Source organism: Lacerta agilis, chromosome 12 (assembly GCF_009819535.1).
Source record: "Lacerta agilis isolate rLacAgi1 chromosome 12, rLacAgi1.pri, whole genome shotgun sequence".
Classification (NCBI taxonomy): domain Eukaryota; kingdom Metazoa; phylum Chordata; class Lepidosauria; order Squamata; family Lacertidae; genus Lacerta; species Lacerta agilis.
This window is the reverse complement of record NC_046323.1, coordinates 26,537,447-26,563,864: the sequence shown is the minus strand read 5'-3', so window position 1 is coordinate 26,563,864 and position 26,418 is coordinate 26,537,447. Positions and strand designations below refer to the sequence as shown.

The 26,418-nt window shown below is 42.9% G+C and overlaps 1 protein-coding gene across 6 annotated transcripts in view; it reads right to left on the bottom strand.

Moving 5' to 3' along the window:
- The window catches only part of ETV1 (ETS variant transcription factor 1), an 88,014-nt gene that overhangs the window by 48,211 nt on the left and 13,385 nt on the right, over nucleotides 1–26,418 (bottom strand). For 3 of the 6 annotated variants that reach the window (XM_033164988.1, XM_033164990.1, XM_033164991.1), the window contains one exon: nucleotides 24,814–24,867. The exons of the other annotated variants lie outside the window; for them this stretch is intronic. In XM_033164988.1, the coding sequence (XP_033020879.1) occupies nucleotides 24,814–24,867 (54 nt within the window). The remainder of the gene's footprint in view (nucleotides 1–24,813; nucleotides 24,868–26,418) is intronic. 6 annotated transcript variants of the gene reach the window in all.

Genomic DNA, 26,418 nt, shown 5'->3' with positions numbered 1-26,418 from the left:
AGCAATGATACTGCCCTACCCATGATGTTTAAATCCATTTATCCATCCTGAAAACTGGAGTCTAGTTATGTAGACTTGCCAAAGAGATGGATGCAAGACTGAGGACTTTCAAGATGCATTCTAGTCTGGCGTATTTATGTGAAAATGCTGAAGATGCAGCATTAAAAACATATAGCTACATTTATCTGCTGCTCTTCAAATGGCTCTGCAGCCCAACAATTGAGGTCTACATGGAAACTCCCAGACCTTTTGGAGTCTGAATCACTCTTCCTACCCTCCCTTGTTTGACTGATGTCTTTGAAAAAGCAACACTTATTGCCAAGTATGATTCTGTTTTGTCTTTCAAAGCCTCTGTGCAGTCCCACAATTGGGAGATTTTTCATGTTGCACCTGGAGAAGAGGGCCAAGCAAGGGTGGGAAACCTCAGGTCTGAGGGCCAAATACAGCCCTCAAAGCTTCTATATCTGGCCCTCAGAACCCTTCCCAGGCAACCCCCTCACTTTCAGGCTGCCTGGAATGTATCCCTGGACTCCGAAAATGCCTCTTTCCTTTCCAAATGGAAGCTAGAGGGGTGTGTGAAGAAACCAGCTGACATGGGTTACTACATCCACTTTTGCCTGTGACCTCACCCATCATTGATGGTGTTTGGCTCTCAAGTTGTCCAGAAGGGAACCGTAGAGGCTCATTCACACCAATGCTCTTGAAGATGGCCCTGCTCACATTGGCTTACTTTCTGCCATCAATATCAATGGGTCCATGCACTTCACAAAGTTGAGTAGGGATGGACAACCAAGCAGTCATTCTGCACAGTTTCTGACCCCCCTCTTGGGCCTGTGTTGAGTGAACATCCAAGTTCAAAGTGAAAGGACAAATCTGCTGACTTTGCAGTTAAGTTGCAGATATAATCCATCTAGGTATTGTCTGGGGAATAATAAGTCCCATGTGTACAGATAAAAGGTAAGAGCTCTGCGAACACAAAGAGTGTAAGGAGGATTCAGAATTTAAAGCAGATCTATGTCCTGGTTAGCAGGAAACACAGGACAGAGGGGAAGAGAGACATTCTAAACTGGGTTGTGAAAAAAGGTCATCTGCATCCATTTCTGGAAACCAAGTGTTGCCGTGTTAAGCCCCTGCTTACCAATTCTCCTAGAGTAACTAAAATGCTACAAAAGCACAATGCTGAAGACAAGACAATCTAATGAACATATAGTAAGTGGTTCAGAGTTAAACCACAGTGCCTAGGGCTTGCCGATCAGAAGGTCGAAAGTTCGAATCCCCACGACGGAGTGAGCTCCTGTTGCTCGGTCCCTGCTCCTGCCAACCTAGCAGTTCAAAAGCATGTCAAAGTGCAAGTAGATAAATAGGTACTGCTCCGGCAGGAAGGTAGACGGCGTTTCTGTGTGCTGCTCTGGTTTGCCAGAAGCGGCTTAGTCATGCCGGCCACATGACTCGGAAGCTGTATGCTGGCTCCCTCGGCCAGTAAAGCGAGATGAGCGCCGCAACCCCAGAGTCGTCCACGACTGGACCTAATGGTCAGGGGTCCCTTTACCTTTACCATCAGAGGACTTCACATCAGTTAAAAGTGTGGTGCTGCAGTGTGGACTAGAGCAATCTTGTGAAATACGCCTTTCAGAAACTTCTCTTTGGATGAGAGAAGATAATGTCCTTTAAACTGGGATATATTAGCTGAGACAGCATCCAAGTAAACTTTAAATGAGTTTCTACATTACTCCTCCTCTAGATATTTTTTTTTTAAATGTACCACAAGACACAGGGGAAAGGATCAGAGGGCTTTGGGGAAAAGAACATGAGCAATCCATTTATGCCCATCCTGCGTGTGGCACTTTTATAGACATACTCAATGCCACCCCCACCCCCAAAAAACCTGGATCTTCAATGCTCTTAAATGGAGACTGCAAAGATCCCCAAAAGATGGGTGCACTCTGTTTGTGTGTTAAAATATGTGGGATGAGGGGAATGAACTCTTGCAAGGGACAGCAGGAGAGGATTCCACAACTGTCTTCTCCAAGCTGGAAATATAAAGATGCTCATTTACCATAGGGCATGTTATCAAAGCTTCTGGAAGAAAAGAATTACAACTGCCTGCCCATTGTATTTGGAGTTAAGCTTCCAAAGAATCAGGACTCAGTCCCACAATGCTGAAAAATTAAACGCTATAGTCCCTGCTAACAGGATTTGTTCACTTATACATGTGCACCTGTTTTATAGAAGACATATAGTGGCATCACTAAATAAACATCAAACTCCAAATCTAATTATTATACATTTTTATTAGCCCTATCATCTTTCACTATGTGTACCATGGGAATGTATCCAGTTCAGCCTTCACAGGAAGCTTATGGGTTTAATATCTATGAGGAACAGAAGTGGAATTCTTCCCTGATCTTGGAACCATAGAGTCCCCATGAGTCCCACCACAGAAGTGTGCTGGAAACAGAGATGAAGAATGATATTAGAGATATTTTCCAGGAGCACTTTAGTTTAGAATTGTACAAATGTCATGAGACTCGGATCCAGATAGCCCCCTTCTTTTCCTCAACCTGGTGCCCTATAACGGACTGCAACTCCCATCAGCCCAAGACAGGTTGGGATAACTTATCCAAGTATAGGTAAGATTTATTTATTTATTTTTTAAAAATCCACTTTCTGAATCCACTGGCCTCTTTGCTTGGACACAATATTGTTTTGGTGCACTGTCTCCCTTTTGTTTCAAGGAATCCAGCATTTTTTGGCAGGGATACCGCCTTAGCGTCTTCAGATAATTTATGGGAAACTTCAAACTGATGGGGTAGACTGTGTTCTAGAACCTCCCTGTTGAGCCCTCTCTCCTAAAGCCATGGTAGCAAAAGAGAGAGAAAAGGAACCAAGTGTGTGAGGTCCTGGCTCTGCTCCATCATCAATGAACTTGGCACCCAAAATATACTACTAAAGGGAAGGGGAACAATGACCTCATGCTCCAAAAATAATCCTCTAGCCTTTCACCTATGCAGGTACAAATTCCGATTACAGGACGACTAAGACCACAAAGACTTAACAGGTTTCAAAACACGGCTTTCAAGTATTATTTTAGCATGAAAAACTACTTAGACCCTATGAGCTTCTTTCCTCAAGTACTTCCCTCTCAGAAACTCCCCAGTATTCAGCCTTTTTGCCACTAACATGCAAGAATCCACATCAGACACAGAAGCAGTAGACACTGAGCTGTAGCTTTGGCCAAGTCAGAGGGAAAGGGCACAGGCCCCTTGACATATCCTGGAGGCTTTGAGAAAACTGCAGTGACTGGAGTGAAGGGCAGTATGGAGATCACCCTGTCCCATCAGCCAAAACCTAGTTTCCAGGACCCAGAAATGTGCACATGATCCTGGACCATCCTCCTCAAAAAGCCTCCAGGGCACAGCTTGGGGAATCCAGGGCCCCTGGCAAACCTTGTAACCTTTCAACCCCCGGTTACATCCCCAACACGCTTCTCAAAATGCCCTTCTCCTCTTCAGCAGAAGCCTTTCTCTTTCTGGACCTTCTGAACACGACTTGGTCCAGCTGTGGGATGGGCCTGGCTCTAGCCTGGACCACTAAGTGTGAATTGCTGTGGTGCATCAATCTATGCAAATGGTGTTGCTGGCCCAAAAAATCCAGCCCTCAGGAGCTGCATATGTGGAGAAATTCAACAGCATCCATACAGCTGGCCTTTCCTCTGTTGGTGAAATTACAATTACACAAACGCATCCATTGGAAATATCAAATGCAAAATGGAAGAAAGCAAACTGCATGCAACACTTTTGCGATAGCCAGTTATGTGTGTTAGAAAGTAAGTAAACTACAGTAAAGCATTAACATTTGTGAATGTATTATTCCTGTACATTATTCCAGTAGATTATGAGCGGTTGCCATTCTTTTGAAGTGCCTCAACCTGCCCATGCTTTTGCACTAGCTGTCAGTTTGGACAACATCGTGGGCTTATCCTTTATGCTCCTACAAACCACCATTTATGAAGGATTTATACCTGTGCATAGTAGCCATTACTCTTGAGTAATACATATGGCACTTTGCTTAATGGATTTATTATAGCATAAGCCCTTCCCACATTACAATTTGCATCATGGAATTTACTTGCAGAATCACTTATGTGAACAAAAACATTAATGCTGAAAGCAGCCTTTTCCCAGAAAGCAAAGTTGCAAAACTTGACAATACTTTGGCAAGGATATTAGATGTAATCCAATCCTATCTGGTTCTGCTTTGGCTTCAGATCAGATCCTTCCAACCCACACTAGATTAGTGGATAGAAACAGCATGGCATCTCTTTTTTGGAAACTAATTCAGTATGATGAGCCCAAGCACTGGATGGCTGAGCCAACTGGCAATAATGGACCATGTGGGCGAGATGAAGCCATGTGGGACATTTATCTAACCCAAAAGAAAAAGAAGAAGGAAAGTACAGCAACAGAAAAAGTTGCTACCTTTCCTAGAAAATAAGGGCTCAGAAAAGTAGACAATTTAAGAATATCATCTGTCCAAATCCATTACCCAGCCAACAATTCTCCCCCTCCACCTCCAATATAAAAGCAGCACATATTAAGATCATAAAAGAAAACTATCTTATGGATGCTACACCCTTCAGTAGCAAGACAGTTCATTTCACTATATTTCACCACTTTGAAACAAGCCTAATGCTAGCACCAAAGGGCTATCACACAGATGAGGAAGCAAGGACAGACAAGAGGCTACACAAGTGAAACCAAAGTCATGCACCGGCAAGAGTTATGAATACATTGTGCTGCTGACCTTGCTTTAGCTCAAGTCCTTTGAAAAGGGGAAGGCTCCCAATTAAGGCGTTGCCCAAATGCTTCCAATGCAAAGCATGGATGCTGCATCCCAGCTGGTAACATATGGCAACTGAATGTCAACCCTCCTGACACATGAGTATGCAATGCCTGTGAGCCTTTGTGCTTGCGCCAAGCAATGGTCAGCATTATCACACACCTGCCAAGGCCCACAATCAACCTCCAGAGGCCCATACCGTTCTTCCTATTTGTTGTCACTGTCACTGCGAATGCTCAGAGAGTGAAGAACAAGGAGAAGAGTAGCCACTTCCACTCACACTGCTCACTCCCTGTAGGACTGGTGTTGGAACCTCAGGTCCAGGGGCCAAATGTGGGCCTCCCCACCTGTATCTGGCTCTTGAGACTCTCCTCAGACCCCATCACCTCCCCAGCCACACCCTTTCTGGCTAGGCCACACCCCTCACTGGCCCTGCTTCTCGACCTCCTGGAGAGTTTGACCACCTAGAATATGTTCTTGAACTCTGGTCATGCCACTTGCTTGCCTGGACAAAAGATAGAGAGTATTTGTGAGATTATAGAAGATCCCATTCTAATATACCAAAGGTAGAATGAACATTTGTTGCTTGGCCTACTTTTGCCCCTGGTTCTGCCCACCCCTGGAATGTGGCCCTTGGAAGGTTGCCCAGGAAGGAATGTGGCCCTCAAGCTGAAAAGGGTTTCCTAACCCCTTTTCTTTTGACTAAACATGGAAAAACCTGATGCCAACCAATGGCATGTCTTGGTTTCAATCAGGAATTTTGACTCCCAAGTTCCAATATTTTGTTATTCTGTGAACCACCCTGAAATATTATGATGGAGGGCAGTGCAGTGGTGCCTCTGGTTAAGTACTTAATTCGTTCTGGAGGTCCATTCTTAACCTGAAACTGAAGCACCACTTTAGCTAATGGGACCTCCCGCTGCCGCCACGCCACCAGAGCACAATTTCTGTTCTTATCCTGAAGCAAAGTTCTTAACCTGAAGCGTTATTTCTGGGTTAGCGGAGTATGTAACCTGAAGCGTACGTAACCCGAGGTACCACTGTATATAAATTTTAACAACAACAGTTTTGCAGCAACATTTTTAAAGCAAAGAGGGGTGGGAAACACGGCCTATTTAAACGTAACACCAGGAGAAGTATCCATGAGTTAATGACACTGATATTTCGCCTCCACAACTCTGGTGCTTTGAAATTCAAAGGAACACCCAGCCACATCTCCTTGGAGGATTTGTCAACAGCTAAATTTCAGCTGGAAAGAGAAAGCCAGGGAGGCTAACAAAACCTACAGGACAAGAGCAAAATGTTTAAAACAATGTTTAACAAAGGTGCCAGGTTAAATCTGTTGTAGGTGAGGCAATATTTTATCTCATTCATAAGGCTTCAACACTAATAGCAACCACCGACCAATCCACCTCAGAAGCAAATATGCCTTTGGTTCTTCTGCTACAAGCACCCAACAAGCTTTGCAGATATTCAGGGAAATGACCAGTAAGACACTCATTGCCCACTGGTGGGAACCCCAGTTGGGAATCTGCTGGTCTTGGAAACTGCTGATCCCCAGTGCCTCTCCTCTAGTTAGGGGAAAAAAAACTATTGTAAGGAAAGTATTTCCAAGCCATCTTTGGGTAATAAGCCATGCATGCCACATATTGCTCTTGCCTGAAACCTAAAAAGGAAGCACTTATTTAGAATTACTCAGAGTCGTTGTGACATTAGGGAAGAATGAGGTGGTCAGCCAATTAACTGGACTTACATTTGCAGAGTGCTGATGTTTCCAGTGACGACATGATTAAAGCCTAACCAAGCATTATTAGCTCTTTATTTTTTGTTGAAGGGTGGGGGAGACACCCCACTGATTAACAATTGTAAATATGCTCTAAATATCAAATGAGGGATATTCCCACCCCTTCCTGTGCACATTACACACCAAAGAAAGAAAGAGGGAGAGGGAGAGAGACAAGGAAAGTCAGCTTGCTGCAGTCAAAGAGAAGCTTCCACTAAATGCCAAGGATATAACCTGCTTCCAAAACAGCAGAGACAAAGCAATTAAGGAAGAAAACTTTTCAATACACTGCCAGTAAACACCTTGTTAGGCCAAATGACTGATAGTGTCCTAAATTGTTTCAGCTGTTAATAGGCTGGAAATCCACATGACTTGAGAAGATTCTGTCAACAGTAGGAGGAGGGTGGGGGGAAAGAAATTATAAAAAGCAGGTGGAGGACATACATACCAAATTATAGTACACATTTTGCAAGCTCATTCATGAACACCCTATCCTCTACTGCTGGTGAAAGCTTCCGAATCCTCTTTCTCTCAGTGCCTTGGAATATTTTACACCGGCTCAGCTGATACAATACAAACAGTCTCACTAGGTTCCAAAAGGAAACTTTGTGCAGAAATGCAATCTCAAAACAGTTATTTTAAACCTACTCTGAGCTTTCCCCTGTATTGGTTGTAGTATGGTAATGCTTTAATTTCACTCTAGACATTTGCCTGTTTGCCTCTGGAAATGGCCCTAATTATATGTCTCCTCATCAAATGCAAACAGAGTAAGACAAAAGAAGCATCCCAAAGCAATAACTGATGTGGTGATAAAACACCAAAGAGACATAAACAACAACCCCCAAAAAATCAGAAGAAGATGCTTGCATAATAATGGTGGGCGAAAAGGGATGAATAGAAAACTGTCAGAATCCCATCCGCCTCCTTCTCTGCCCTGGAATATTCCTCCCAAAAGGAAATTCCTCCTGTCTCTTATGGAAATGCTCCATCTTAAAGAAAACAAAGGGGTGTTTGAAAACCTGTCGAATGCAGTAATTTAGAAGTAGGCATCCATTTGTACTCAGGGCAGCAGCTATCTTAAATATATAGATGTATATTTCACATCCTCTCCTTTCCACTTGAAGTTTGTGCTGCCGCTCTTTTTCCATCCATAACCCCAGCAAGATTAAGCCTGAACTTGAAGCTCCTTAGAATAGGGACCATTCTTTCGGTTGCATTACTCTGTTTCTAAAAAGCACTAAAAAAACAGCCACAATACCTATTGCACACGGCACAGCTGTTTCTTAGCTATTGCACTTTATTGTGAGGGAGTCAGGAACGAGTTAACCAAGCGGTCTGCGTTCTGGCCACAAACCTTCAGCCTACTCCTGGCTTATTTTGGAGCCTCATTCAGATGTGAATGCTAGCAGAAAGTCACAAGCGTATCCTGGAATTGTCCCCTTGAATACTGGACATGAATAAGTCAGTGTTGAGCAGCTTTCTATGCTCCTCCAGCTGTTGCCGGACTCCACCCCCCACACACACCAGTCAAAGCCTGCATGGTCAATGGTCAGGTATAAGGTGTGCTATAGGTCTAGCAACATCTGGAACCATTTTGAGGAGTGTGCATATCTGACTAGGGGGAGGGACAGACAAAAGGATAGGCTAAGAATAAACAAGCAATGCAGATCCATTTTATACCAAAGGAAGACAAGGTTGGGGAATCTTGGCCTTCCAACTTTCACCAGCCCTAGACAGCATGGTCAATTGTCAGGGATGATGCCATTATATGTTCATGCCCACCATAATAGAGCAATTAGAAGTATTGCAACAGAAGAGAAAACATGTAAGATTTCTCTGCTCTCTTTATTTACACATTATTCTTTAAGAGCTGTTGGATCCAATCAAACGTATTATTATTATTATTATTATTATTATTATTATTATTACCCACCAGCCATAACAATTCAATACACAATTAGAGGTGTATTATGGATCACCAAACCAAGTTTGTAAAAGTTTTCAAAGCACTGGAGATGCAGTGCACACAAATCATGAAGTACAGTTTTATGTGGAACGGTAAAGAGTCACAGATCAGGTTTTCAACTCTCTTAACCTTGCTCAATCATACACTGTCCTTCCAAGAATGAGAATTCCTGAAACATTTCATACCTCATTTAATTGGTATGTGGTTTCTTTTTTAAAAAAAAAAAAACAATTGCCAAAAAACACTGGAGCCTGATGACTGCCATTCAGGTTCTGCTTTGCCTCTTATATAAGCTAGTGCTTGCTCTCTCTCTCTCTCTCTCTCTCTCTCTCTCTGTACTTCAAGTGCCTGCTCTCCCCAAACACCCACCAGAAATAAAAGAACAATAAGATGCTCAACAATACTGATTTATTAATAGGCATACTGCAGCAAAATAGCGATAGAGTTCAAACAAACCACAGGAACAAGGCATTTGCCATTTCACAGAATCAGAAGACCCCCAAGGGTCATCTAACCCAACCCCCTAAAATACAGGAATATTTTGCCCCATGTGGTGATCGAACCCGCAACCCTGAGATTAAGAACCTCATACTCTACTGACTGAGCTATTGTACAGGCCCAGATATCATATGGGAACAGCTCGCAGCAAAATGGGAAAGTATGGGCTTCCTCTGCAATATACTCTAGGTGCAATATCTAACATATTCAAGTAATGACAAGCAAACACCCCCTACTCTCAATTTGGATTAGAGTAAATTGGCCTATTTTCCTCACCTCAAAAAGAAATAAATAAATCAAGAAATTGTTTAGCTTGTTTATGTCCAAATAATGAATTTATTCAGACCCCATCATGTCCCCAGCTGGGGACGCAATGGGATCCAATCATTCTCCCATCCTTGCAAGTCTCTCTCCTTCACCTTCCTGAATCTTCATCCGTCCCCTCTGATTACCTGCAACAGCAAAGAGGTTTTTTTCCCCCTGCAGGTGCAGGAACACCATGAAAGTAAACCTGGGAAATATAGTTTTCCAAAGTTTGGAGAACTACACCTGCCAGGTCTATTCATACACACTGTGGTGTGTTGCTTCAATGCCAGGAACCACAGGGGAGAAACGCCATTCCCCCATTTTTGTCCTCCTTCTCTACTGCTGCCCGGGAAGTGGGGAGAGGGGGTTTTATTCTTCTCCTGAGGTTAAAATCCAAGCCAGAGAAGAATTATGGTGATGTAATGATCACCTCATATTTGAAGCGAACATTACAATCCCACATTTCATATTTTCGAGCCATGAAATATGCAAGTATTGTCTACACCACTACTTGAAATGATTTTCAGTGGGCTTGATTGACCTCTGCCACCATTGCCAGTCACAATAAGCAAAAGTGGATTAGGTATACCAAGAACAAGGCAACCAAGGATATCCCTGAAATATCCTTTGCAGCATCACTATGGTGAATTTCACATCCACCATAAATTTTGATATGAATCAAACAAAACATCACTGTCCTGCAATTTAGGCACTCTTGTCAGGTGGATCAAGTTATAGAAAAATCTCACTTGCTAACATGGGCTCTGTATACAAAAGGCTGCTCAAATCTTGAGAAGCTACAAGACCCTCCAGTACAGTACATCAATACTTGGAATATTCAGAATGTTCTAAGCAGGACCGGTGCTAGGGTTTCTTGCGCCCTAGGCGAGACCACCTTCTGGCGCCCCCCGCCGCCCACCCCCCGCCAAAGCTTGCTTTAGCAGGAGGTGGGGGTGGAAGAGAGACAAGCAGCAGTTTCTCCACTGTAGCGGAGAAGCTGCTGCTCGCCCGTCCCACCCCCGCCAAAGTCTGCTTTAGCGGGAGCCGAGGGGTGGTGTAGGGGGCAAGCAGCACCTCTCCGCTACAGCGGAGAAGCTGCTGCTAGCCCGCCCTGCCCCGCCCCCATGCCCAAGCCTGGCCAGCGCCCCCTCCATTTTGGCGCCCTAGGCAATTGCCTAGTTCGACTTAATGGACGCGCCGGCCCTGGTTCTAAGTACAAACACCATGGGATATCACTGCCATTTGGAACACAGTCTTTTGAATTTCACAATGACAGTGTCATGAAATGTAAGCCAAGTTGTTATCAGACCTTGCACGTGTTCCTTATCTTAAGCCAACAAGTTCGCAGGCTGCTTAAATAGAAGCACGTTGCTAAAAAAAGAAAAGGAACTGAGATACTGTCCTTACACCTCTGATGAATGGACATACCAACCAGACAGAATTTTAAGTCCAAAATGAAGAAATTCACATCAAATAGGTGAACAGCATATAGTTCCATCATTATCTTACCTCTGTGCAGAAACCCACCCCTTCACATGCAAAGACAGCATTAAGGAATGAGCATCACCCACTTTGGGCAGTTAATGTGCATTGGGCACACTTTCCCCCCTTTAAAGAGCCTGGTTTTTCCAGTAGTGAAGGAAGTTGTAGGTGGAAAATAGATGTAAGCACAATACAAGGCTGATGTTGCTAAAAAGTTCCAACGCCTCACAGTTACAAAGCTTAAGATAGTGACTCTGCCAGGCAAGCAAAAGATGTAGGGTTACAGAAGTAACACTAGAACACAGGAAGCCGGAAGGAGCTGCGTGATAAAGGGTTTCAGGCTCGAAAATGTAGTACTTTTCTATTTGTGTTGCCTGTCCCTGGTTCTGACACCTGAAAAGAGCTTTAAAATTAAATTAGAATCTGAACATCTCCAGTCCCACAATCCCCAGGCATCTCACAAAAGAAGGTTGGAGAGAGTCTCAGGCACCCATGCTTCTTCTTTCCCTTACCCTCCTCAGATATCCTAACTCCAAACACTTACAAATCTCATCTCCTAACTTCAGAGCTGCTCCTTGGTTTGCCAGTAATTAAAAAATTAAAGGGGAAAGACAATATAAAGTTGAAAGGAACACTTCCACAACACTGCTAAAAAGTGCCACCACAACCCAAAAGACCACGTGTAAACATTGCAAAGTACCGTATATATTCAGAGCAGATCACTAGACTTCTTCCACTGAGCAGGTTTTCTGTTCAACCCATCTAACATTTGTTATTCTCAAAATCATTCACGGCATGATTCGCCAAGCAAGTTGTTTAATTCTCTGTAGGCCACACAGTTGCGACCACCACACATTTATACTGCCCATATTTACGACCACCACACATTTCTCAGGTCAGCATTCCAACTACAGATGCCTGTTCCTGTTTTCTGCCCTTCATCAGATCAATCTGGAGCATGTGGTGGAACAAACCTTTCCAATCTGACTGTGCCAAGTGAGATGGGACTGAGGAATAACTTGCAGAATTAAGCTACCAAGTTGCTGACAGAATTGAAAGACGACCAACATTCCATGAAAAGCACACTCCCTTCCCAGAGCCCTCAGTGAATGGGATGAGATGAGTATAGTAATTCTGCTGTTATTAACTCACAAGGAGGATGTCCGTTATGGTGCTGAGAACAGATGAGCATATATCTGCCTATAATAGCTTTGAGTGCTGGTTACAACCATGCCTGCCAATTACTCCTGCTTTTCAAGATGTGTATTTAAGCCAGTTTGTTTCTGAATACTTTAAGAACATAAGAGTTTGCTGAATCAGACTGATGGCACATCCATCCCAGCATCCTGTTCGCACAGTGGCCAACCAGATGTATGTGGGAAGCCTATGAGCACAACAGCACTCTGCCTACCTATTACTCCCAGCAAATGGTATTCAGAAGTATACAGCCTCTGGCAGTAGAGACAGAACACTGACATCATGACTAGTAAGCATAGACACTGCCTTGTCCTCCATTAATTTGTCCCTTTGAAAGCCATCCAAGTTGGTGGCCATCACTGCTTCCGGTGTGAGCCAGTTCCATTGTTTAACAGTGTGTACTGTGTGTAGAAATACTTCCTTTGATCTGTCCTGAATGTTCCAACATTCAGCTTCATTGATGTCCGGAAGTTCTAATGTTATGAAAGAGGGAGAAAAACTTTTATCTATCCGCTTTCTCCATGCTATACATAATTTCTATAAACTTCTATCATGCCACATCTTGCTCACGTTTTTTTTTTTTTCAAAACCAAGAAGCCCCAATCTATACTATACTGATGCTTGAGAGCCAGTGTGGTGTAGTGGTTAAGAGTGGTAGACTCGTAATCTGGGAAACCGGGTTCGCGTCTCCACTCCTCCACATGCAGCTGCTGGGTGACCTTGGGCTAGTCACACTTCTTTGAAGTCTCTCAGCCCCACTCACCTCACAGAGTGTTTGTTGTGGGGGAGGAAGGGAAAGGAGAATGTTAGCCGCTTTGAGACTCCTTCGGGTAGTGAAAAGCGGGATATCAAATCCAAACTCTCTTCTTCTTCTTCTTGAGGTATTCCCCTTTCTACATCTCTCCATTTGGAGAATTGTATAGAATTCTATCCATTTATTAGTACTCTCCACTTGCAGCCACTTAATCAATTCCTGACTCACAAGACGATGTCTCCTCTTATTACATGACTGCTAAACTTACCCAAAAGTCTTTGGTGAGAAACCTTGTCAAAAGCTTTTTGAATGTCAAGTGCTATGTCAACCAGATCGTGCCTATCTATATGTTTGTTGATACTCTCAAAGACGTCTTAGCAGGTTCATGAAACAGAACTTTCCCTTGCAGAAGCCATGCTGGCTCTGCTTCAGCAAGACCTATTCTTCTATATGCTTGGTTATTTTATCTTTGACAATACTTTCCAACAGTTTTCCAGGATAGAAGTTACACTTACTAGCCAGTAGTTACCAGGATCTGCCCCCCAGAGCCTTTTAAAAAAAATTGCATTACCTGAGGACAGAAAAGTAGCCCAGGAATAGAGACTGATCGGAGGGCCAAGTGACATAAAGCCCTGGCTGTGTCTGATAAATGCCAGAGGCTATTCCAGTGACCAGAAAGGTAACAGTAAGAATATTTGCTCAACACTTTCCTGGTGTCATCTTTAAGAAGGCCCTGGGCAAAATGCTCTCTAGGAACCATATGCACCATCCTCATAGGGGACCCCTCAGTAATCCTACAAGGCAGAAGTGAGTGGCAGGAGTCCCTTTTTTACATTTTTACCACAGTATTGGGCACACAGCAAAGCAAAGTGCTGGCCAAAACCCCAGAAAAATATAGCATCCATCCCCTATGGACCTTCTTGGGGCCTGGCCTCTACCTGACAGTGCCAGGCCTGAGGACAAATATGTCATAGTGTGAATGAACAGGAATAGTTTTCCCATTGAGGATGGACGTTATTAGATCTGTAGGGGATCATTATTAGTTTCTTCAACTTTTTTCCATACCAAATCCTTTGTATAATATATATATATATATCAAGCGAACAGAAAATTGTGTGTGCGCACAAGAGAGAGAGAGAGAGAGAGAGAGCAATCTTCAGTTCTCTCAGGCAAACTTCCACCTGCTAAATGTAAAATAACATTTCAGTCTTCACCTTTAGGCAGACTCGCAATCAAACCGTAGATTATTTTATTTAAAAGCAGCCCTGATTTCCGAAGTCAAACCTCAATTAATTACACTGCTCTTCCAAATGTAAGTAGTAACCATGTCTAATCTAATGAACAGCATATGCTTATTTCATGTTATGACAGAGCCATTACTTATGTCGATAAACTGCATACACTTCCCTCAGCTGTAATAGGGGACAGGAAAATGCTCCAATTAAAGGATGCTGAAGACTATGAAGATTATTAAAAAGGGAAAGCAATCTGCTGTTCACATAAGGGCATACAACGCAGCTATTAAAAGGCTGATTTCCAAAGCCAAGGCTGCATGATCCATCTCTTTCCCAAGGTATCCAATTAGATAGATCTAAGGACTGCCATTCACCCTTATGTATCACTTCTCATGATCCGGCACAGGTTGACTATGGGGCAGGTATCAAGTTTGTGAAGAGGCAAGACAGAATATTAAAAAGCTGGTTTTTATTAAGATGGACATCTATTGTGTACACTCTCTATTAATGCTTTGATGGTGTTTCCTGCTTGGCAGGGGGTTGGACTGGATGGCCCTTGTGGTCTCTTCCAACTCTATGATTCTATGATTCTATTACACACACTTCAGGGTCTAAATTTAAAACTTGGGAGCAAACACAAATGTCTTGTAGTCACGGAGTACCGGTAATAACTTCTTCTCTAGTTTTATTACAGGCAAAGAGGAGCACACTGCCTGATCCTTCTTAAAAAGTCTACCACATCAGATTCTTCATTAAGCACTTTTCAAAATAATAATAATAATAATAATAATAATAATAATATTTTTTTTAAATACCTCACCCATCTGACTGGGTTTCCCCAGCCACTCTGGGCAGCTCCCAACAGAACACTAAAAACAGAATAAAACTTCAAACATTAAAGACTTCCCTAAACAGGGCTGCCTTCAGGTCTCTTCTAAAAATCAAATAGTTGTTTATTTCCTTGACATGTGGTGGGAGGGCATTCCACTGGGCGGGCGCCACCACCAAGAAGGCCCTCTGCCTGGTTCCCTGTAACCTCACTTCTTGCAGTGAGGGAACCACCAGAAGACCCTCGAAGCTGGACCTCAGTGTCCGGGCTGAATGATGGGGGTGGAGATGCTCCTTCAGGTATACTAGGCTGAGGCCATTTAGGGCTTTAAAGGTCAGCACCAACTTTGAATTGTGCTCGGAAACGTACTGGGAGCCAATGTAGGTCTTTCAGGACCAGTGTTATATGCTCTCGGTGACCACTCCCAGTCACCAGTCTGGCTGAAGCACTCTGGATTAGTTGTAGTTTCTGGGTCACCTGCAAAGGTAGCCCCATGTAAGCGCAATGCAGTAATCCACGCGGGAGATAACCAGCAGTTGGAAATGCTTAATGTACGGACAGGTTCTTCTTGGATCCTTCTACCCATTCACGTGCGGCTTTCTTTACATTGCACTGTTTGGTGTTATCTATTGGGTGGTGCCCTCTATAGAGGAATAGAGTCCTGGGGTACATGATTGTTCTCCCAGTTGAGAGGAGGGCTCTCTTCTGGTCAAGTGGGCTTTGGAGGTTATTGAACAAATGCCTACAAAACCTGATTTACTGGAAACTCTCACCCTTTAAAACTCCATCAAACTCTCTGAAAAAAGCTATTGTGTCTTTCCAGCCTAAGCACACCAACACGAGATGTAAAGATGAGCAAGACCGAATGCTGGACAGGGCGACAAAAATCAAAAAGAGAGAAAGAGCTTGAATTGCCTTTCATATCCAAGGCCCCCATAACCACTTCAAATCCTGAAGAATAAAAACCCCTGATTTGCAGTTGTAAGCACCTGAACTGAGCCATCACATACAGTATGCAAAATCAAGCAAAAAGCTTATTTACATGAAATCAAAGCTGAGTGCCATTCACACTTTTAAATGGACACCAACTTTACTGCATACAAACCTGCATTTTCAGTGGTAAGTAAATGTGAAGGCAAGATGCGCGTTTGCAAGCACAAACACAGGTGAGCAAGTTTTTCTTAAATCAATAGCTAAGCACACAGGACTTGTTTAGAGAAATCACAGCAACAGAAGACAGACAGAACATGCCACAAAGTTCCCAATGTATTGTTTTCAGATAAGCTGCCCTGATTATAGCCCTTGGAAGGAAACATTTGAAAATATAAATAAATGTCACAATTTGGAAAAGAAAAGAAAAGAAAATATATGGAGTGGTTAGGTATCTGAGGCCATGTGGAAGGAATCTGGTGGACCTAAGATTAGGAGATTTAACCTTCTTAATGCAAACCAAGATGTAAACCCCTAATAAAAGAGTGAACAACAGAGCTTAGCGAAATAAAACTTTGGCCTGACAAGTGAAGAGAAAAAAAAAACCTCAACAATGAGAACATACGTAGGTTAAAGAAAAGACAGGTCATTAAATCTCACGCATGTGCATTAAATGTCAAAAAGTAAGTCAAAGGAATAAATGCCCAAGACGTGCCAACTTCCATGTATGGCAAGAGGGCAATTTCAGTAAGCAAAGTGTGTTCACCTCATAGCAGCAAGGTCATTAAAAAAAAGAAAAAGTTTCCAAAAGGATTAAACATCAATACTGTCTATATACATTGGCAGCGAGCAGCCATTTATTTTATAGTAATATTGTGCCAGTTGTGTATCAGATCAATACTGAGGCTAAATATATCAAGGTCTTTGTACCCTTCAGAGTTAGGAGTTACATATTAATAAAAAAATCTCCAGAGTCTGCAGAAAAACAAGAACTACTTATTAAAACCAAAATAAAGCTTTCAAGTTGCTACTACAACCACAGATTAAAGGCATTATTGACTAGAAGGAACCCAGTGCCAGCCTTCTTTCTCTTGCTATATTCATGAAGAATAGCCTCCCTCAAATTTAAGTAGGTCTTCCACCCTTATATATAAAGAGCGGGACAGGGGGGGGGAGGAATACGGCTAAATACAGACTAATGCTTGGGGCTAACCACAAAATGAAACCATAGAGGTCAGGTGCAAAGGAAAGCAGTCGACTATATTATTAAAATTATTTCACTCAGCTGAAGTGAGAGGAGAAGTAGTCAAGGAAGACTACTTTACTCTCATCTGTAAAAGCTAATGCTGGGCCAAAACCTTCCCTCCAATTTCAGGAAACTTCCCTTGCCCTGCAAATACGGATAGAAGAAGGCATCCATTTCCATTCTGCCCAGAATTATGCATTTCTCCCCATTTTTGCAACTGCCTGAACTTCTTCAATCTGAAAAAGGGCCCATGAGAGAAGTTTGTTCTTTAAATTACAAACAGCTGTCAGAGCCATAGTAGGCAGCCTCCCCAACTTCCCCTACTTATAGGTAAGCCCATTTGAAGGCGTAGATTGCAGGCACCCAAGGTGGCTGCAGTTGCAGAAAACCAGAGTAATTAAATGGGAAGAAAGGACACTCACAATCACCCCTGGGCCCCCTTGAAATATGGGGCAGAATTTTTTTTCTAGTGCTTTATTTTTTTCCTGCTGAAAATCTTCTACTTCCTAAGTTCATTAGTAAAAATGAATGGATGCCAATTGCAAATGAATATCCAGCATTTTTTTTCTAGCATTGTTTACTAAATACAAGTGAAATAAAATGCCAAATTAGAGCACTCTCTTGGGCACCAGTGAATTTTCTGATACAAGTTACCCTACACAGACTATACTCAAATGCAAATTATTTGCATAGGGAAGTTTTCCAATTAAATATGTCCCAGAAAACCCACATCACTGTTGGAAAGGTTAAGCACAGCAACACCTCGCCTGTGAAAATTTATCCAATATCTTCTCCTGCCTGTTACAGTGGTACCTCGCAAGACAAATGCCTCGCGCAACGAAAAACTCGCTAGACGAAAGGGTTTTGCGATTACAGTGGTGACTCGCAAGACGAATTTTCCTATGGCCGTGTTTCACAAGACGGAAACGTTTTGCGATCCCCCCCCCCGCGCACAACCGTTTCAATGCAAGCCACGCTTCGCAAGACGAAATTCTCGCAATACGAAACGACTCGCGGAACGAATTAATTTCGTCTTGCGAGGCACCACTGTATAGTTCTTGAATATATGGTCAGAAAGAAAAAAAATTGACACAGCACTAGTAAACATTTCTGACTTGGATAGATTCTGGATAAAGATGCATAATATTTTATTTTTTTTTAACATTGTGGAGTGATTCAGTTTTTTCTAAAGAGGATCGGGCATCAGGTGATGTGAAAAAACCATTGCCTGAGACCCTGAAGAGCCACTGTGATCCAGAACAAACATTAACGAAGACATCTGAAGGCAGCCCTGTTTAGGGAAGCTTTTAATGTGTGGTGCACTGTTGTATTTTAATATTTTGTTGGAAGCTGCCCAGAGTGGCTGGGGAAACCCAGCCAGATGGGTGGGGTATAAATAGATTATTATTATTATTATTATTATTATTATTATTATTATTATCATCATCATTATATTACTGAACTACCTGCTCCTAAAACATCCCTTTCAAATCCCCACCCAGCTATGAAACTCACTGGGTAACCTTGGGCAGCAACCATCTCTCAGCCTAACCTACCTCACAGGTTTGTCGTCATGGGCATAGAATGGGGAGGGAGAAAACCATATATTCCACCTTGAACTCCATGGATAAAAAGTGGGCTATAAAGGCAAAATCATCATCATCGTTAGTCTTTACACAAAAGCAGGCTCAAAAGAAAGAGGAAGTACTACTGCTTCCACATAGTGTGCAGGAGGCTGTTACAGATCTTAAAACCTCAAGAACAGAATAGAGAAGCAACACGGGGAACCCAGGCCAATGCTACTATGGTCCTCTGCAGATGGCAGCAATGAGATCACAGCAGTATAACAGCAGTCATGCGTAAATGCCACCTGCAACTCCCTAAGATGGCTCCAGCTCAGAGTGACAACATAGTCGACGGCCTGAGGTGACTGCAAAGTCAACGCAGCAACAGCCCCAGTGGAAAACGCCTGCCTAGAAGTGCCCTTAGAAATTATCAGCAGCATGCTGGACTAGGTTAAGTCCTTTGCTTGGACTTAAAGGGCTCTTCCAGCAATCCTAGGATGTTGTAGTGGTTATCTGTACACAAGTCCAAAGCACACAAAGCAACAACAGACAATGAACTGCAAGGCTGTAGAATCAGCAGGCAGGGAGCCCAGCATAAACGAAAGATTCCCAAGTAAGAATCCCAAGGGGCATGTGTAAGGGAGATTTTACACTGCTAGAGGAGCTTGACATATTGCAAAATTAAAGTGTGCATTATTTCAGTGCAATAGGCAGACAGATTTTGCTTAAATCTTTGGGCAGATGACTGCTTTGAAGACAAAGACAGACAGACAGACAGACAGACAGACAAACTCTTTAGGCATTCTTCATGAGGAGGGGATTTGCAACAAAAAGCTAGATTTGTCCCACATTGCTTCTCCAGTCATTTCCCTCCAACTCGGGGAAGGTGATGATCAAACAAGCAAAACAATATGGAGCTAACATGCTTGTCCCCCACAGCACACACACACACACCTGCAGAGAAATGCCTGATGGTGGCTTTAATCTCTGGGATTACAGATGACTCTGAGCTACAACCCCCATCATCCCTGAGCACTGGGCCATCCTGCCTAGGACTGAAGTCCAAGAACAGGCTTCCTCAACCTCGGACCTCCAGATGCTTTTTGGCTGACAACTCCCATGATCCCTAGCTAGCAGGACCAGTGGTCAGGGATGATGGGAATTGTAGTCTCAAAACATCTGGAGGGCCAAGGTTGAGGAAGCCTGTCCAAGAACATCTCGAGTGTCACAGGGAGGGTTCCATCATTGCTTTAATCAGATGCTCCTTGCAAATACAGGTTAAAAATATATTCAATATTTTTTCTTTTTTCTTTTTTTAAAACCAGAAGCTACTTTTGCCATAACTACCACCATATTTTCACTTCTAACACCACCAATGCTGTATTTGCTAAGAAACATTCCCCAGAAAGCAAAAACCTTGAGATGAGATGGGATTTTTTTTCTAACTTCAAAGGGAACTATTCTGCAAGGCTGTTGATAAGAGTATCTTCACATCAATTTTTTTTAAGGGCCCTCAGCAGCATTTGCAAAGAAGAAAATACCTTAGCTTCTTCTACTCAGTCTTTTGCCCCTGCTTTCTTTTCTTTTTAAGTATCACCTAATTTGAGTCAAATTCACACACAGAAAAAGAATTACTCCATCATAGTAACATTAAGTGATGCCCTGCATATAAGAAACAAACGTAGCAGATTGAATACCTGAAAACAAAGTATTCACATCACTCAACATTATCTCAAATTATAATACTTTAAAAGAGGCAATTCAGCACTGGAGTTGTTGATTAAGAAAGATATTTGAGTAGAACACACCAGTGCATGAGTGAATGAGCCCTCAGGCACTATTCCAGATTGAATCTGTTCTTCCAAGCAAACTGGCGCACCCAAGAACTAACCAAGCCACCTGCCTGGTGATTGCATGAGACGCAAAGGAGCCTCAAGGAACTTTCAACCTGTTGCTGCAGCCAATTCTACATATGTACCAACTATCCCTGTTTTCCTCCCTACAACAACGCAGAAATTTACTATACGGCCCTGACCAAAGGAGATGGAAATATCTGGAGTTAAGACACATATACAGAAAAGAAAATATATTGCAGCTTACTTCCCAAGCACGCTTGAACACACCCCACTCATGGTCTTCAAAGTAGTACCCATCGTACCCTGTTGCAAAGAGATTTGTGGCACCTTAAAGACGAACGGATTTATTGTGGTATAAACCTTCATGTACTAAAGACTACATGTTAACTGATAAAGGGGACTTCAGTACACTAAAGCTTGTGTCATAATAAATTTGTTGGCCTGCATGACAGTGCAAGACATATTAATGGACCTCTCCTTCCTTGCAATTTGCTCAAGCCTGTGTCACTTTGCACTACTGTATAAGGATCTGTATCCAGTTCGAATCTGCTACTGGCTTGGCATTGATTCCCACCCACCCACCCACCTTCCCACTCCCATTAGTTTTGAAATTTATGAAAATCACCTACGTATAAGTACATCGCCCCCATTCTCTGCCACCCTCTGCCCCAAGTAGTTCTTGTTTTCCGCTAGATAGATTTGCAGTTTCTCTGTGGTCTTCACAATTCTCGCAGAGCGTAACCTTTGTTACTTCTGCAAAGTTCTCTGTTGCAAAAATCAAAACCGTACGCCTGCATTTATGGCGCTATACATAGCAAATCTATATAATGTACCTCTAAGAGATTACGAGTTCACCTCTTTAAATCACCCAACCGCTTTGCTTACTCCAATATTTTACGCAGCTCGTGGATGTAACTTACATAGCTAAATCTGTGTTGGAAACTCTGCAACCTTTGCCGGATTAACTCCCCGGGAAGCTTCCTGACCTTTCCTTTGGAAAGGGAAAGCAAGGGGAAAAAACAAAACAAAACAAATGCTCTTTTGATAGGATTGTGTAAATTGCAGCTGAGGTGGTTCCAGTTAACAAAGAACATTAAGAAAACACCTACAATTCCCATCATCCCTGACCACTGGTCCTGTTAGCTAGGGATGATGGGAGCTGTAGTCCCAAAACATCTGGAGGGCCAAGTTTGGGGGTGCCTGCCCCAATCCGAAAGTTGTGTGTGCTCAGGACAGCCGAAATCATGCATATGAACTCCTTCCAAGCCATTTAAAATGCAACCCAAACAGGGGAAGTGAGAGCTGGGTTCAAGTTCCCCTGCCTGCCACAGATTCCTCACCAAACCAATGGCAGATTGAAAGGCACAGCTCTAACAACTGGATCAGATATGAGAGCTATGCATGCAGCATCCATTTCTACATTATAATTGTTGTTGTTGTTGTTGTTGTTGTTGTTGTTGTTGTTGTTGTTGTTGTTGTTATTTGGCTAGACACAGGTCTGCTTATGCCTGCAGAAAGCCTCTAACTGGATTAGGGCATTAATATCCAAGGGGGAAGTGCTTACTCAAGAGACCCTGATAATATTTGACAGGGTTTCTCAGTCACAGTTCATAGCCCTTCTCTACGAATCATTGATTTATTTTGTACAATAGTTGGTGAAACAATCAGCAGAACTTTGCACTCCCAGAGAAAGAATTTGGGTAATATCCAGAAATGGACCTTGACCTCAGTAGACACCCAATTCAGTGGGGTGGGAAATCTCTGGTGTTATGGTGGTTGGGCTCATGGGAACTGGAGTGCAAAAATATCTAGAGGGTCACAAGTCACACACCCCTGCTATATATATATTTTTAATGATATCATAAGATTAGTTTTCCAGCCACACTTTCCTCCAAAGGAGCCCAAAGGGTCACAGATTCAAAATATATGAACTGAGTTCTCCACTATCGTTTTTGCACATAGAACTGTGGAGTTGGCAGGGACCCTGAGGGTCATCGAAATCCTTTAAAAGGGCTCTTGTATTATAATATAGGAAGCAGTATTATAATATATGAAGTGGCAATGAAAACATGGGTCATTTAAAGCTCTGTGATACTACTTCAAGGTGCCATGGCTTCCCCCAACGAATCTGGGGAACTGTAGTTTGTTGAAAGTGCTGAAAGTACCTATTTAGGAGACTCCTATTCCCTGGGAGGAGGGATTAACTGTTATACTACTGTGGGAATTGCAGCTCTGTAAGGATTCCTGAGGGGAAGCCAGGACTGTTAAAAGTGGCATCATACTGCTCCAAATGCATTGTGCAGATGGGAGTCCTTGGTCTGAAAACTTAAGTTTAACATACTGTCTTTGAACTCCCAACTATTTTGTCCAAACTCCATTTCAAGGCAACACAGCTGGTTTCGTTTCATGCGGGGCAGTGGGGGGGGGGAGAGATACCATATGACATAGGGCTCACAGGCTATTATTTCACGGTTTTACTCATATCGCTAAACATGGCACAATATGTTTCTTTCACTTGTATCTGTTTAATGTCATCTTCTTAACAACACCTTAATGTTAAAATTAACAGGTACTTGATTTCAAAGGTCACCCCCCCCCAATCAATAACTTACTTAAGCAAGCGAAAAATTAGTTATACAGTCTGCTGGAATACGGAAGGGTTGCCAAGGAAGTCAAATTTGAGAAAACAATTCCAAGCTGACTGGAATTGTCATATTTACCTCAGGGGGAATGATGGATTATAATCCAGTCATACTTTAAAGCTGTTTAAATGTGTAGAGGGGAAGGATCTGTGTTATGGGCCACTCTTGAAGCTTTGTCGCTTTGTTTCAAGGAAGATGGGTCTTTCTCTCTCTCTCTTTTTAGAAGACACACACAAGATCATGGCAAAATACCACATTACCATATTCTGAAAGGAACATTTGATGTTATTTTCAGTATCTATGATTTGCGAATGACAGGGCGGTGGGGAGTTCTTTCACAAAACCTCTTTATCACATAAAATGAGAGGGGAAAATCACCAGTGGTGACTGTTTGGCCACAGAATCAGTCATGGGGAAAAGAGGTTTACTCTTTAAATAAAGCAGTTGGTAGAACTGCCAGTGGTTCCAGAAGAGCAGCCTATTGCTGTCTACTCAGAAGCAAGCTCACTGTACTCCCAGGTTGAATGTGCAAAGCAGCTTGAGGGTCACATTCTCTCATGGGCAGCCATCCAACGGCAGGTGTGGCCACAGACCACTCTCCATCCAGGCAAGCAAGAGGTTCAATGACACATTCCAGTCAGGTAAAATCACTGGAGACATAGAGCAGGGTCACTGAAGGGTTGTGGCCTAGGCAGAGGCCTGAGGGCCAAACAGAGAGGCATGAAGGGCCACATCCAGCCCCTCTACTTGAGGTTCCTCATCCCTGGTATATTGGATTGCAGCTTAAGGGGAAAAACAACAAACAACAACAACAACAACAACAACAGACCTACTAAAAATGGTTCTCAATAACTTTGGGGGCAGGCATGAACTCTCAAGGGACCCCCTTCACCTTAGTTATGTGCACGCATGTGAATCTCTTTCCAGCAATACAATGCAGGAAGCCCCGAACTGCCCACTCGACACCTGACATAAACTCTCGGATGGCTTATTAGCCACAGCGCAAAATTCCCCGCTTCTGATAAGCCCACTCTCAAGGTCAAATTCCATCTTAGCCGGGAGAAACAAGGCAACTTTCACATCTCATTTCGACAGAAGTGAACTGCATTTTGTAAGGAAGGTAAAATTGTGGCAGGAAATTCAAAAGGCAAAATGCTGCCCACTTTGGCAACCTATGTGCTAGGAGAACCTGTGGGAGCTGGGAGTCCAACAGTTTTGGTAGAGTCACAGGTCCCTCATCTATGCACTGGAGAACAAAATGGAAACTATGCTGTTCATAATGTTAGAACTAGGATGGGCAATTTGTGGCCTTCTGGGCCTCATTGGACTCCAACTCCCATCAGCCATAGCTCATATAGCCAGTGCTCATGGAGGATGGGTGCCGTAGTCCCGCAACATCTGGAGGCCCAGAGCTTGCTCATCCCTATATTAGAAGAATGCACTCTTTGCAATAACCCACCAGCCCCTCCACAAAAGGAAAAAATGTTATCACTGCCTTCAGCCAAACCATTCCCCGCCACCAAAACCGCCCCGGCTGCAATTCGGCAATTTCTTTCCTCACATGTTTTTATGGTGATGCCACGGCCTGATAACCACACCTATCATGTGAGCACCGGCTAACCAAAACAAGAAAGGTAAGACATTTTCTTAAGTGAAGCAAAAGTGGCGAGTCATACAATACTTACAACTCTCAGCCTGGTAGTCTGGCACAAACTGCTCATCATTGTCAGGTACCTGAGCTGAAGATAGGGTGGGGGGAAAACAGAAAGAAAGGAATTAACATCCACAAGCCAGCAAAACATCGAAGTGATCCTAACTCTTAGCACTAGCCAACACCCAAATCGAGAAGATGATTTAGCATCAACAAAACATCGACGTATGTACAAGAAACAACCCAAAATGAACTCCGAGTGTGGGAATTCTGCATTTGTTGTTACCGCTGAACATTTACACCCGTTTTAGAAAATGGCAGCATGTACATCGGTAAATCAGGCCATGCCTTAGTTGCCAAGTACTCCGCAACAGTAAAACTAGTGTTAGGCAGTAGTTGCCCACCTTAGATTTATGCTTGCATCTGACCAACATTGAGGAGGTAGAACTGCATCTCTGTAGTAATAAATCAAGCTGGTACCACTAGAGAAAGCAGCAAAGGGCCGGGGGGGGGGGGGGTGTCAAATATAATATATGCAGAAGTCCAAGGAAGCGTTTTAGTTTGTTGCCTTTGAACAACTGTTGCAGTTTATGGAAAAGAGAAAAGCTACAGTGGGAGCAGGAATGGAATAGTTGCTAATAAGAGATGAAAAAGGATGCATTTCCTAGTGAATTCTATGAAATTCTATGATCCATCTAAAACATTGTTAATTGTACCAAGAACTCCAAACTGCTCATACACACACACACACACACACACACAAAATTCGAGCACAGATGGGAACTTGGCTCAATGCTTCTAAAGACAGGAATATATTTTACACATTCACAATTTAGATTAGAGATTAAGAGCATCTCTGCAAAGAACCCTAAGATCAGGTGCTAAGATTAGCAGGGATCCACTACGCATCTACTGGTGTGCTTAAAGGACACGTGGTGCTAAACAACCTGTTTATTATATAGCAAAGTTTCATGTCTCCATAGTCTAAGTGAGCCGCATATAACTCAAGGCTTCTCTTTATGCACGGATACTCAGAAATGAAGCCCATTGAGCTCAATCCAATTTACTTCCTAGAAAAATTAGATTTGCAGCTAGGTCACCTAATCCTGTGAATCTTAATTCATAAATATTTTTTTTATTTATTTCCCATCTTCACCAAGAGGCTTATCACCCAACCAGACATTCATGCTGATCAATACGGGTTAGTTTGCTTTGTGATCAGAACCATCGTTGGGGTCACTTAATGAAATGCATATGGGGAAATTAATCAGCAATGAGCATTACAAGTCATGCCCTTATTAATATTACCATACATCTAAAATCAATATTAGTTTGGGAGCTTGCTTTTAAGATACCACCAAACACTGTCATTTTCACGTCAAGCAACAGAAGTTGACACTGTTTCTCTCTCTCGCGCTTTCCAATATCTCTACCCATATACACATGGACAGCTCAGTTGGTTAGAGTGTGGTGCTGATAACGCCAGCAAGGTTTCAGGTTCAATCCCGCTGTGGGACAGCTGCCTATTCCTGCAGGGCAGGGGTTCGACTAGATGAACCTCGGGGTCCCTTCCAACCCTTCTATGACACACACAGAGAGATTTTATATACAGTACAGTGGTACCTCTGGTTGCAAACGG